This window comes from Diorhabda sublineata, chromosome 3, assembly GCF_026230105.1.
Source record: "Diorhabda sublineata isolate icDioSubl1.1 chromosome 3, icDioSubl1.1, whole genome shotgun sequence".
Classification (NCBI taxonomy): Eukaryota; Metazoa; Arthropoda; class Insecta; order Coleoptera; family Chrysomelidae; genus Diorhabda; species Diorhabda sublineata.
Genome location: NC_079476.1, coordinates 8,606,118 through 8,621,212, shown reverse-complemented (window position 1 = coordinate 8,621,212; position 15,095 = coordinate 8,606,118). Strand labels below are relative to the sequence as shown.

Sequence of the window (15,095 nt, the reverse complement as noted above, 5' to 3'; positions counted from 1 at the left end):
CTGGTGTCCCAAGGTGGGTCAAGCCAACACAGGTATATCTGCTTTTCAATCCAATAGATTTTAAATGAAAAAATTTCAAGGTGCATCAAACACTTCATGAAATGTGCGGACTATAAATAATGAATTAAAGGGTTTTCCAATAAGAGGTGTTATGTTGAACAGCCCGCTATTTCGGTAAATGTCACTTTTGAAGCTGTCATTTTTTGACATTTGACAAGTAGAAACTACGCCATTGATGAAAATGGAACGATACACGCTTCAACAACGCATTGAAATTATTAAAATTCACTATAAAAATGGTGAAAGTGTGGCAGAGACGGTTTCATCATCATTTCATCGAAAAATCATCTTAACTGATGAAGCCCATTTCCACCTTGGTGGTTACGTCAATAAACAAAATTGTCGATTCTGGGGCTCGGAAAACCCAAGAGTTATTGTTGAAAATCCTCTCCATCCTCAACGCGTGACTGTTTGGTGCGGTTTATGGTCTGGCGGTGTCATTGGACCTTACTTTTCCGAAAATGAGGCTGGAACAACAGTTACGGTGAATGGATTACGCTATCGAGAGATGATTAATGATTTTTTATGGCCTGAATAGGATGGTATTGATTTGGACAACGTTTACTTTCAACAAGACGGCGCTACGTGCCACACAAGCAACGAAACCATCGATCATTTACGTGAAAAATTTCCGGACCGTGTTATCTCTCGAAAAGGTGATCACAATTGGCCACCGAGATCTTGTGATTTAACACCTTGCGACTTTTTCCTTTGGGGCCACGTGAAAGATAAGGTCTACGCCAACAGTCCAGCATCGATTCAAGACCTCAAAGATGGAATTCGTGAGGCTATCGAGGACATAGGGCAGCCGCTTTGCAATTTGGTTACGGAAATTTTCATAAAAACGATATGCTCCTGTAAGCGCAGTCGTGGCGGCCATTTGGCTGATGTTGTGTTCCATTATTAACGGCATACCTTCCTCTTTATAATGAAATAAACATCCGATCATTTATCTCAAAAAATGGCATTTTTCTTTGAATATCAAAATAACACCTCTTATTGGAAAACCCCTTATTTGTAAGTCTTCGCTAACAGTACTCCCTGTATATCCTTTCCTAATATATAATTCCACGGAGTTTATTTCTAAATTTAGTTGACTAGCATACGTTAACCTCAAAATGACACTACGACCCAATTATTTCTTAAACAAATTTTTTACAACGAACGCTCAAATAATACCAAAAATTTGTATTGTTGGAGCTGGAACAGCAGGTTTTTATGCAGCACAACAATTAATTAAAAAATTGAAGACTCCCCAAATAGATATTATTGAAAAATTGCCAGTGCCTTTTGGTTTGGTAAGGTAAATTGGATGGGAATGTTATTTATGCAACGCAATTAGTAGTAAGTTTTTAGATTTGGTGTTGCACCCGACCACCCGGAAGTTAAAAACGTAGTTAATACTTTTACGAAAGTAGCAGAAAATCCTTGTGTAAGATTCCTAGGAAATGTGAAACTTGGAACAGATGTTACCTTAAAACAACTTCGAGATGCATATCATGTCGTTTTATTAGTAAGTGTAAAAATATTTGGTAATTTCCATATTTTGTATTATGTTATATTTTAGACATACGGAGCAAATGAAAGTAAGAAGCTAGATATTCCAGGTGAAAATTTGAAAAATGTAATTGAAGCAAGAAGAATTGTAGGATGGTACAATGGTACGCCATGGGATAAAGATCTAGATATTGATTTAAGTGGTGAAACTGCTACTATTTTTGGACAGGGTAACGTTGCAATAGATGTTGCTAGGATTTTATTATCAGATGTAGATGAATTAAAGGTGAGGCTTAGAATGATTTATGGTATTTATCATCCTTGAATTGCAAAAAGATACCAAGTAACATTTTTGTCTTAATGAGGGCAAGTACAAAAATTTGGTAGATTAAATGTCCTCTACAACATGTGAAAATACGATAGATGCATACTGAATATTCAAGAAAATAACTTGGGTGTCAATGTATACAGATTTTGTATGTAATGAGCAAAAAGGAGTTAAGAAAGTACTTCTCCCTTATTTGCTGTTTTTTATTAGAAATATTGCAAAAAGGAGTCAAAAACCCACCTACGCCCTTTTTGAAAGAAAGGTGCAATTGAAATTTCGTCATGTATAAGCAAGTCCACTTTCATAGCCCCAAAATGCTGTGTGTGGCTTAATAAAAATGACCGCCTCTCCCAGGAGAAGCTAGATAAAAAAATTATTTTGATAGCCTAATTATAAGGGTAATATCATATATAAAAATTGTCTAAATAAAAAATGGTTTGAGTTGGGGTTGGAGCAAATCAACAACTAAGTTAAAGAAGAGAGTCAAGCAGAAATTATTCTATACTGTGACAAATGTCCAAGGCAGAATAAAAATAGATGCCACACTTATATGGGTGCAGATACTATTCAAAGTACTAAAGGAACATTTATCAAAAATCGGTCCTTAATGGCACTATCATTATGTCCAATACTTATATCTTTCGTAAGAAGTATACCTAATCAATCCACTGATTGTGGTAAAATTGGAATACATTGATTTTTATGATTTGAGATCTATTTATAACATACTGTTTCTAAACGAATTTATCAGCCGATAAAATTTTATGGTTAAATATAAGGGAAATTAAATTCACAGGGGAGTCAAAAAATTGATTCCTGGTACACACACCATGACAAAATCCTCAAAAAGTAGCTAGTTATCCAGAGGAAATTATCCACACCCAAATCCTCCAGCATACAACTCTTGTCAGTCAATATCTGACGCTAAACACAAAGATCTAGTAGAACTTTGTAATAAAATGATGATTCCACCTTAATATCACAAGGAATATTTGGAACTATTCCACTACTCCATATGATAAATCGATTGCATGATACAAATGTGGAAGAAAATGTTATAGGGCAAGAAGAAAGTGAATAAACTTAATTTGTAAAAAAATATCATTAGTTTGTGAATTTAATGTTTTAATTGGAAGAATTTTTTTTCATTTTGATTTTTTCTTCAACTTTCTCTCTTTTATAATTCGGAAAACATGATATGATTTTTTCTTCAACTTTCTCTCTTTTATAATTTGGTTTGATATGACACCTATCAAAAAGATAGGTAATCTTCAAAGAAGGTTACACTTTATCATCAATTGAATTTTTTGCTTAAAAATTCGACATAATCCCAAGAAAACTCTTCCTTATGTACATCAAAGCTGGACCATATTAATAATTATCAAAAAATTACAGTATTATTTAATGGAAGAGTAAATGTTGACATTTTTTGGCTCTTCTCAACTTGTGACAAATTGTTACTTAGCACTTTTTTGCAATTCAGGGATGATCTAGTGCAATTGTTAATAATCTCATATTACAGAAAACTGATATCACCGAGTATGCCTTAGAAGCCTTATCAAAATCAAAAATAAAAACTGTGTACCTCATAGGACGGCGGGGTCCCTTACAAGCTGCCTTTACCATAAAAGAACTGAGAGAAATGCTGAAACTTCCGTCATGCTCTACAATATGGAGACCAGAAGATTTCGTCGGTATCTCGGAACATCTTGCCAATTTGTCCAGGCAAAAGAAACGAATAACTGAACTTATGTTGAAATCTTTGGAGGAAAATAATACACAAGCAAATAAGGAATTTAAGCCGATCTTTTTCAGGTCACCATTAGAGCTTGTGGGTACAGACAAAGTTGAAAAAGTTATTTTGGGAATCAATAAACTTGAAGGGGAGGATATTTTAAAACAGAAAGCAGTATTGTTAGACAAGACAGAAGAATTAAATGCAGATTTAGCAATTCCCAGTATAGGCTATAGGTCTATGCAGGTTGAAAGTAGTATTCCCTTTGATTTTAAAAGAGGTGTGGTTCAGAACAATAAATCACGAGTTGATAAAGGATTATATGTTTCTGGATGGCTTGGCACAGGTCCCATTGGAGTCATATTAAGCACAATGGGCAACGCTTTTGAAGTAGCCGATACTATTGTAAATGATATAAATAGCGAAAATTTAGTAGATAAGCCTAAAGGTGGTTATGAAGACATCAAGAATACATTGATTGAAAAAAATATTCAAGTTATCAGTTGGCAACATTGGGAGAAAATTGATAAGTATGAACAGGATAAAGGTGTAAAGCTTGGAAAACCTAGAGAAAAAGTTGTCGATATTGATAAGATGTTGAGAATAGCAGATTCTTCATTATAGCACAAAAAAATGTGAATATGAAGAGAAAAAAGTGCTGCAGTATTTCAAATGCGTTTATATACATGTAGTAGAAGATATATATTTTTTAATAGGAAATTTTACAGTACCAGGTTTATTTATAGTGCTAGAGATCAGCATTTATTTAATTTTTAGCTCAATTTTATATTTTTGTTATTATTTTTTCACTATATATTAAATTCAATAGGATTGTTAGTAACCAACGTAACCCATGAGAGCCCAAATAATTTTATTTCGTTTTTGTCAACTTTAACAAGTTTTTTTACCAACATGTTACTAAACTAATACAAAAAGTACATTTTTTTTCTATATGAACATTATTTTTTTTAAAATCATGTGTTGCCAAATATGTATGCAATGAAGTGGGATTAGTAATGAAAAAGAGATACTATCATCGGCGTACAGATGCTGTAGCAATGAAAATAATCTTGATTGAATTTAATAATATATAAGGGGAGAAGTGGGTATTTTGCCCACTTAAGAAAAATTATTGATATCTGCAACTTTAAAGCCGGGAGTAAACTTTTTTAAGAGTCTCTAGGCATGACCATTAGGGTGTCCGTTATTTTCCAGATTAGGTTTTGTTCTACAAACGCCCCTCAAATTATTAGGTTTTGACTAAAAAATATCAGACTCAAACCAACCCTTAATATTCACATTAACCCGTGCCTAACCTAACCATTTAAATTACATGGGATTTTTATACTTTTTACAGTTAATTTTTTTCCACTGAATGGTACTATATGGTAACCAGGTTCTGATGATGAGAAAGATGGCCATAGGAACTCCGTAATTAAATGAACAAGGCAATAAAGTATTATTTATTGCTGAGTCGCCTATCAGAGTTATACCCACCATATAGAGGGTTATATCGGTAATAAAGTTTTGACTGCTAATAAAACATTACAAAATTTTAATCAAAAACTAATTGCAATTATTTTAAAAAATAACAAAACTTGAATAATTATTAAATCACAAGAATATTTTTAGGCATAAAATACCACTAAAAATTATTACTCTAAAGACTGCATAAAAGATATCAAGTCAATTTATACAAATATAATTTTTCTACGACCGTGCGTTTTAACCCACTTTCCCGCACGCATTTTAGTTTTGAAAGTGTCCCACGCTACTGCGGGACAGTAAAATTATGCAAATTTTGACCTTATTAGATAGTTTTTTACTTTGGAGGTTATAACTATTGTTACTACAGGTAAATAAATATTTACGAAATAGTCCATCAAATAAAATTTAAACTTTTTCTAGCTTTTTGTAGCATTTTTAATTTTTTGAAAATATAAAAAAATAAAGATATTTTTTATATAACCATGTACATTCTTCAAAGGAGTGTCACAAAACAACTATCAAACCACCCGGGTTTGATATCAGTTGCTATGACAACCCAGGCGTGTAATTGTTACTAAAACGTCAAAGTTGTTCAAAACGCCTTGGAAGTGACCGAATAAGTGCAATCTTCTTCTAAATTAAACCACATTAAACCGAATCCGATACAATAATATTAATGGATTCATCCGACGAAGAAATTCCCGAAGCCATTTTGAAGGCTGCAAATGAAGCTAATTCCGAGCTGTTACCTGCCAAATCCAGACTAAGGTATGAGAAGCAATACGACCATTTTGTTACATGGTGTAAGGAGAAAGGGGTCAAAACTTTAAGGAAGAGGTATTTCTGGCGTATTTTTCAGACCTAAGTAAGGTTTTGAAATCTATTCGATGGTAAAAAGTTTAGTAAAAATAAAACAAAATTTGGATATAGGAAACTTCCATAAGCTAACATCGTTACTTAAAAAAATATTGGTTTTCGAACATAGAAAGCGCAAGTTTTTACCAAAGAAGATATATCCAGGGTTATGCTAGCTCCCGATGAAGTATACCTGATGAAAGTGAAAACCATTTTTGCACTAGCTGGCGCTCTCCGCAGATCCGAGCTTGTATATATCACTGTCGACGATATTGAAGATAAAGGCAAAATTGATTCCAAAAATCAATCGTCAAGATCATTTGTTTCATCTGAAGAAATAAATAATGGGACATATTTGACTCTTTACATAAAGTACGATTTTCACAACCAAATACTTAAAATCTTTTACTCTTTGGAATTGGTATCGTCCTAGATTCTCATTATTTTTCATTCTCTTGGGCACCAACATGTACTTGGATTTTTGAATATTCACCTCCAACTTCTCTAGGTTTTTCTTATCTATTGCCAGAAGTGTCAGGTCACCAGTATATCATACTATCTGCGTACGTTTTTCCTACCTCTATTTCATCTATTACTCTTATTGAGATATTGAATAGAGTCGTTAAAAAAGCTTCCCCTGTACCTAACATCTTTTCTTATTGGAATTACCTTTGTTAGCCCATCCTCCATAAAAATTTTGATTGTTCATCATATTTCTACCAAGTTAATAAGATTCAAGGAAATCCTCATATTTGTCATGTCTCTATTTAAAGTTTACAAACATCGCATGCAGGTCTATTCAGTGTTCATAGAACTTTTCTACTGTTTGGTGACCTCAGGCATCTGTTGAATGATGTATACTACTAGTCTATTTGTTATAAGAGTGCTTAGAATGAGTTATATTTAAGAGTGTTATTGGTCTATAACTGTTACAGAGGTCGGGGTCTCTGTTTTTTAGTATTGGAATGATCAGTCTCATATTCCATTCTGTGGTCATATTGTTCTTTTCCCATATTTCCTTGATGGTGTTATATATGTTTGTAATTGGACGTTCTCCTCCATTCTTTATTGAATCATATTATGTAATTAATATCATAGAGCTCCTGGGGCTTTCCGCTGTTTTAGCCGTCCAATTACTTCAAGATATGTTTCATATGATCGTGCCTCTTGTTTAGCATCTTCATCGTCTTCCTCTTGGTAACTTTCCTGTTCGCTCATTTCTTCAAAAGCGGTTTCAAAGTACGTTCCCCATTCTTTCTATTCTAAATAACGCTCTTATGAGCGCATTGTGTGCTCTGATGTAGACAAATTTTCTGCTGTCTTTACTATTCTTCATTTTCTCTAACATAGTATTTATCCACTCCCTCTTCTTTCTTCTGCAGTGCTTCAGTTTTTTGTCTGTAGTTCGCTAGCTCGTTATCGCATCTTGTTGGCAGCCAGTCAAGAAAGGCCTGTTTTTGTGTTAAATATTTGTGCCATAATATTCAATGAATGCGCATGCGTATTGTCGTGCTAAAGAAGCCAATCAAAGGTATGGTCGTAATATATTTTGGAGCAGATCGTAGTGCAGAATACTTTCATAATAATACGATACAGTCAGCATTGTCTTTCGACTTTGACGTGCTTTTTTAGTGTGAATTCTGTCTCTTGTTTTTGGATTATATTATTTTAGTCGCATCTAATAACCTAACTAATTTCTTCAAAATTAAAGCAAATTTTTATATACAAATTCTATTGATCTAATTTTCCCATGGATTGAAAAAAAAATACTGTTAACTAACTTGTACAGTCGGCAATTGCGTACACCAACGAGTTTGTAAAAACTTCCTGGTGACGCCCATACTGCACAGAGCTCGCTTATATGATGACGCGGATATAAAGTAGGTGAACCAAATAAGGTCACATTAACGTTTTCCGATTTTTTAAAAAGCTGACTCTTGACTGAAAAAATAACCAAGTAGCTGAAAAAAAGGTTCAACTGGGCTGAGCACCTAATGAGAAGAAAACCAATTGAAATGATCAAAAGAATAACGCAATGGATCCCATTGTGGCCAAGGAGAAGGAGCAGGCCGACAAAAACTTGAAGAAACGAACTACAGGAAGACATAAGAAAATATAGAAAACTGGAGAGCAAAATGCCGGAACCGAAAAGAATGGAAAATAATAACAAAAGCAGCCAAAACAAACGACAAACTTGAAATAAAAAATAGAAAATGAGGAGTAATCCACCTCAAAGGCTTGATGATGATGATGAGCTGAAAATGATAGATATTTATATTAAAAATTTATTTTTCGTGATTAAAAGCTTCGGTTTTTATTTTCTTTTGGAGGGGTTCGGACTGTTCATTTTTCTTTTTAATGCTTTGTTTTCATCAGAAGGAGCGTCAAACAAATTAACCATTAGCTTTTGGGCTCTTGAATATATGAATTTTTTTCTTTGAACCCTTTTTGCTTTAATCTTAGGAGTAGACAACATTTCTGTAAAAGATGTGTTTAGCTTCGATTTGGCGTCTTCAAAGGTAATAGTAAAGATTCCATAACATCGTCGTCTGATATGATTATGTCAAGAACCGAGAATCTGAAGAGCATCGCCTTCAGAGCTAACATCTTGGTCATTGGAAGAATGTTTAGGAGGTAATGTTTTGATCCTTTTAGCTGAAGATTGAGTAATTGGTTCTGCTGAAGAACTTTGTTCACTTTTTGCAGTTTTCTTCTGATTTGAGAAAATGGTTGTGTCCTGTTCATTTTCATCATTTGGATTTTCAAGGTCTGTTAGGCGTGAAAGTATATTCCCGTAGCTTTGAACACTGACATAATATTTCCAGGTGTTATTGTCTTAGCCCATACTAAGAAAATATTTTCCCAGACTGTACGTCTTATCGAGCGTTCATCCAATAACGAAGAACCTCTTCGTCCCAAAAAGATTCAAGCTGTAGCTCATGAGTAGTGTTACTTGGCAAAAAAAACAAAGTAATGTCTTACTTTTCAGCAGCTTTAACAATGTTTATTGTAAAAATTTTTATCTCCTACTCAAAACTGTTCAACATGTTCGATCCACTTCACAAAAACGTCGTTTGTCATACTTCGTATGGGTGTCATAACGACCTTGGTTCCGGGAGGAAGATTTTCTTCCCATTCTGGTTTCAGCCACTGACCCTTGAATAATATCATCGGTGGTATGTACTGACCATTGGCACATGACACGATTGTCACGTTTCAGCATGCTCTCAGGGGCTACTATATGCATTCACAGCAGCCGATATTGTAAATGTTATGAGGTTTACCAGCAACATCCAATTCCTCCATGACTTCAATTTGTCAAAGAAATCGGTGACAATCATTTTATTAAGTTTACTTCAAATTTTGTGTTTTACGCCTTGCTAAATCAGGGTGGCGACCCAGAAAAAGTCTCAACTACTTACGTCCAGCTTTTTGTTTGTTCGGGTTAAAAGTATGAGGAATATTATTTTTTCTACGACCGTGCGTTTTAACCCACTTTTCCGCACGCATTTTAGTTTTGAAAGTGTCCCACGCTAGTGCGGGAAAGTAAAATTATACAAATTTTGACCTTATTAGATAGTTTTTTACTTCTGAGATTATAACTATTGTTACTACAGGTAAATAAATATTTACGAAATAGTCCATTAAATAAAATTTAAACTTTTTCTAGCTTTTTGTAGCATTTTTAATTTTTTGAAAATATGAAATAATACAGATATTTTTTATATAACCTTGTAATTGTTACTAAAACGTCAAAGTTGTTCAAAACGTCTTGAAAGTGACCGAATATGTGGAATCTTCTTCTAAATTAAACCACATTAAACCGAATCCGATACAATAATATAAATGGATTCATCCGACGAAGAACTTCCCGAAGCCATTTTGAAGGCTGCAAATGAAACACCTAACCTCCAGTGTTATTCATATGCAATGTGACTAACAGTGGTACGTCTAGCGTAGGAATTTGAAACTACAACGACATCAAAATCACCGATAACCCACTGACAGGTGCTGCGTTCATCTGGCGAGTGTGAGTTCTTTTATAAATAAAAGCTACTGGCCTTATTCGGGTCACCTACCTTATGAATGTACTTTTGGAAAAAAACCTAGTATATTAATCAGAATTTTGGTGCTATTCTGCTACTTCTGCAAAAGTACCTGTACCATTAACTTCACATGTCTTTAATCGATTTTGCTTTTGTATGTTGTTCCGAAATTATATTTTTATTATTTCTAAGACTCTTAACATTTACAATACTACTGTTATTAATAAAGTATTTTGTAATTTATTGTCTATTTATCATCTACATTTACCTATATACACCGTATTATTTATGTGTATGTTAAAATATTGCTAATGACTTGTAGCTATATACAGGGTGTTTCGCATAAGAAACAACACATATCAAAGCCATATGTTGGAGTTTAAAATATCACGACGAGACAATTTACCTCAATTCCAACTTGTATCTCTGAGGAGTTATAAGGAAAATTTCTTCGCAATCCTTCAACTTAAAATCATCACTACATGAGATTGTTGAGAGCTTTAAGTAATGGTGAGTAGAAAGCAATCGAACCATTCTGGGTGATTAATTAGTGGTGACCTAACCTTAAAATTTGACAGAAGTCTTTTATTTCATACTTGATTTAGAAAATTTTATTCTCACACCATGAATAATTTTATTCTAATTTTTCACAAAACTTTATTATTCTCAAGGAAAAATCGAATAACCAAAGTCATGTTTTCAATATTGTTATAGCTGGTATAGCTATAAATTCGTACATGAAATTTGACAATTTGTAATTCAGTTCTTGTATTAATTAAATTGTCATTAATTTTTTAGACACGAAATTATTATTCGCCGATTAATTAACTGGGTGTTTGGGAGCCTGAAAAATCGGTAAAACCGGAGATACGATGAACATTTTCTAAAAAAACTGGAAATTTCGAGTGAGCCAACCAGGCATAGCAAGTTGGTGTTGGTATAGCTCAAAAATATTCGGACTGATCTCGAAAATCGCATCTTCCAAACGAAAAAACATGTTGAACCTCCCTCGTAACTGTGCTCTTACGTATCTATGCTAATGCCCCTAAGCATTCAATTTAACTGAAGCAATAAGTTTCTTTTTAATCCCCATAAGACTGGCAATGATAGAGAACAATCCGTGCAACTAATGTCTGAAGCATTTGACATTTTGCTGATTGCTAACAGATGCAACGCCACTACATTGGAAACAACAGACAGGGCTTTTATGGATATTCTGACGAATCAGATCGCTCTAAATAAAATGAAAAACTATGTAGAGCAGATGATTTTTGGATGGAAATTATCGAAAACAGTAGTTAAAAAACGTGGTGCAGCTTTTAACAGGAGACATATTTTTTAAGTAAGTACCGTTTGGTAATTACAAGATACGTGCAAAGATATCGCAATAATTTTTACATGAAAGCCTGTATCTTAATCTACTTTTCTACATAATTTCCGTGAATATTGAGGCACTTGTCATAACGTGGCACCAGTTTTTGAATACCCTCCTCCTAAAATTCTGCCGCCTGACTTGTTAACCACTGTATCACAACTGTTTTGACTTCGTTATCGTCTTGAAGACGTTGACCGCCCAGGTGTTTCTTCAAGTGTAGGAACAAATGGTAGTCGCTGGGCGCCAGATGAGGGCTGTAGGGAGGATGATCTAGAGTTTCCCATTGAAAAGATTTGATGAGATCTTTGGTCCGATTAGCCACATGTGGACGGGCATTATCATGCAGCAAAACGATACCGTACACTCACCTATTTCCTTAGCATTCCATCACTCATAATGTTTTGTCCGTAAACAGATCTCACGATGAATATCGATCGGTTTTACGTTTTTAGCAGTAAGAAATCGTAAAACAGTCCGTACTTCACAATCGGCGGGAGTCACGATTGTCGGAGGCATCTTAAACACTCAGTAAACAACGTACACAATGAAGAATCAGACTGTAATGGCGTCAGTGCGTAGACAAGAGATGTAGGTAACCAGCGCGCATGTGCGTATTGGTGTATTATTCTCTACAAAAAATTGGTGGACTAGAAATGTAGATATTTCAAAATCTATGATTCTATCTATGGGGAATGCCTACTCAAGATATGGCGCAATACAAAAAGAAAAAAATCACAAGATTTGGTGGAAACTGAAAAAAGAAAACTAGAAAAACAGAGAGAAACAAAATAGAAAAACATCCTTGAAGACTCTCTTAAACAACTTATAGAATTAGTGCAAGAATTAGTGCAAGTTAAATTGAAAAAATAATAATAAAAGTGTAGTAAGTTTACGAAATTTCAATCGAGAAAATGTGAAAACCAACGGGGAAAAACCGGGAAATTCGGTATTTTATTCACACCAAGGAAATAATCGGTTACCGAGTGTCTTAGTACGGAAAGTAAACTTAATATACCGCATCCAAATAAGTTTCACTCAAAAAATTATGCTCATGTAAATATGAGTGGATTTGATATTTGAGGCCCCTTTTCGCTTGCTACTCTTACTACTGATTAATCCCGGCGCCGAACATACATAATAGCTACAAACAATTGCCTTAATTCCAAGTACAACATTTTCTAAAATAGTTTGTTTGACATTGAAAGGTCTGTTAACCGCGTTTTTCAAAAATATGATCGATCTAAAAGTATAAATGGCATTGTAAAAAATTCATATTATAATTAGATTTTTGCATTTAACAGACCTTCATTAGAAAATGCAATGGATACAATTATAATTGTCATTGGTTGTTTAATTAAATCATCAAGAAAAACCCAACTATTATATACAAACAAATAAGTATAAATAACAGAAACGGGAAAGTACAAAGGAAGTTCAGGGCCGGATTAAGATTTATAAGGCCCGGGGCTAATATAATGACGGGACCCCTTAAGGAATTCGAAAACCCGGAAAAATTCACAAAATAATATCAATACGTTAGATTTGTGGTGTCAACACATCAAAAAATACAGAATGATTTCCAAATGATGGGGCCCTCTTGGACCTGGGGCTCGGGGCTATATCCCTCCCAAGCCTCTAGCTTAATCCGGCACTGAGGAAGTTTAAAAAATAATAGACAATAGACAGTGATATAATTTTATATGATATACGAGTACGTCTTCTTAAAGTGGCATTGCTTTAAATCAACAGTTTTTAACCGCATCATTTTCAATGGCTGGTATAGTTATGTGACAAACGTTGTTGGAGCAGAGAATGTCTCAAAGAGGAAAGTTCGTTCTGCCATTGCAGTGGACACAGGGATAGTCGAAAATAGTTGCAGTAGCTTGAATAACTAGAGGGAATACATTCTGATTGTGAACATTTTCAAACTTGAATTGAGAAACCATTGTCGATCAATTTGGTTTGAACATGCTCCATTCTTGAAAATACATCAATGTTTGAGGCTAAAGTTTCATTTTCCAAATCAAGCGTAGAACTCACAACACAACATGCTTTGCAACGTTTACTGACTTGTCCTTCGTCGAAGTCATCAGAAGCGCAATTCCATTCTGCAACGTACAGCCAGCTATTTTTTCAAATCGCCCAATCAGTGTATCTAATAGAGGATAGTAAAACGTTCTTAAAAAATAGGCTCGAGATGAATCATTTGCAGGATGAACATCTCCTCTTATTTTAGGTGGAAGTTTTCTTTTGCACTGAACTGTTGTCCCATAAAAACTTTTGGAACTCTTCTTCATTTCTCAAACCATTTATGGATATAACTATGATGTCAGCCGTCTGGACTACTTCATGAATGGATATATGATGATTCTGTATGTACAGTAAGACCTCGCTTAACGATGTTCCAGTTTAGCGTTCGTTTATTAGAACCAGGGGATTCCCTGAAATTGTGCGCATCGCTAGATTTCCAAATAACATTTCAGTGTATATAGTTGTGTTGGTTAGGTAGGTGAGGAGCTGTACGGCTCGAGAAAAAAAAGTTACCAGAAAAAGCGTTTCACTGGAAACTAAAATGAAAGTGAATTTGGTAACTTCAACAATAAGGACAATTCTTAAGAATAAAGAAAAAATACTGTCATCGGCAGCTGCAACTACGTCAAGCTTTGCAACTAGAATTACCCGTACTTGAAATAACATTATAGAGGAAATGGATTAACGACGAAATTGAACGCAATATGCCATTAAGTCAATCTATGATAATAGAAAAAGCTAGAAGAATTTTTAATTACATTCAGGTTGAGGCAAGTGACATAAGTGAAACTAGACGAGGATGGTTTAATAGATTTAAATATCGAAATAATCACAATATAAAGATTGCAGAAGAAGCAGCAAGTGGTGATACGAAAGCGGCGGCCGAATTCCCAGCACCATTAAAAACAATAATTGAACAAGGAAACTATACTTCAGAATTGGTTTTTAATGTTGATGAAACAGGCCTGCCAAAATTAACATTTCTATTCCGTGAAGAGAAAGGAGCATCAGGATTTAAAGCTGTGAAAAATCGCTAACACTTTTACTGGGTGGTAAGGCAAGAGGATATTTCAAATTAAAACCACTACTAGTTTACAATTCCAAAAACCCAAGAGCAATGAAAGGCATATCTAAATCAACTTCACCTGTAATTTGGAAATAATAAAAAATTATGGATAACTGTGAAAATTTTCCAGGGTTGGTTCACTGAACATTTCTGCCCGTCTGTTAAAGGTTATTGCGAAATTAAAAAACTTGAACTTGATAATGCTTCAAGCCACCCAACAAATTTATCAGAATTAACAACATGCATTTAAGTCGAAATAGTTTTCTTGCCGCCTAACACAACTGCCTTAATCCAAGCAATGGACCAAGGCGTTATATCCAAATTTGAGGCTTATTACTTCCGGCGAACATTTAAGCAAATATTTAAAAAACAGGCAGAGAAGAGAAGCAATCAATAAGAGAATTTCGGAAAAACTACATCTTGGATGCTGTACAAAACATAAAGTATGGAAGAACATTTGGCCAGATTTAACTAAGAGCGAAGACATTCTGTGGAAGAAGTCGAAGAAATAGCTCAAGAAACAGAAGCTAATCTTTCTAATGATTAGCTCAAGGAATTAACTGAGCAAGAAGAAAACAAAAATATTGATAGTAGTGACTTCGAAGAAGAGAAAA

General features: G+C 34.3%; 1 protein-coding gene across 1 annotated transcript; it reads left to right on the top strand.

The window, feature by feature from the left end:
• The first annotated feature begins 397 nt into the window (after window positions 1-397).
• Window positions 398-10,210, top strand: LOC130441597 (NADPH:adrenodoxin oxidoreductase, mitochondrial). Its single transcript, XM_056775344.1, has 4 exons — window positions 398-1,363; window positions 1,417-1,573; window positions 1,628-1,843; window positions 3,408-10,210. Exons 1-4 carry the CDS (start codon window positions 1,179-1,181, stop codon window positions 4,242-4,244), a joined length of 1,395 nt encoding a protein of 464 aa, XP_056631322.1. The 5' UTR covers window positions 398-1,178; the 3' UTR covers window positions 4,245-10,210.
• The last annotated feature ends 4,885 nt before the right edge of the window (window positions 10,211-15,095 follow it).

Excerpts from the sequence above, each read along its gene's own strand:
- LOC130441597 (XM_056775344.1), top strand. The coding sequence starts at position 1,179 with ATGACACTACGACCCAATTATTTCTTAAACAAATTTTTTACAACGAAC. Across the intron at positions 1,364-1,416 it reads GTGCCTTTTGGTTTGGTAAG|ATTTGGTGTTGCACCCGACC; the intron begins GTAAATTGGATG and ends GTAAGTTTTTAG. Across the intron at positions 1,574-1,627 it reads CATATCATGTCGTTTTATTA|ACATACGGAGCAAATGAAAG; the intron begins GTAAGTGTAAAA and ends GTTATATTTTAG.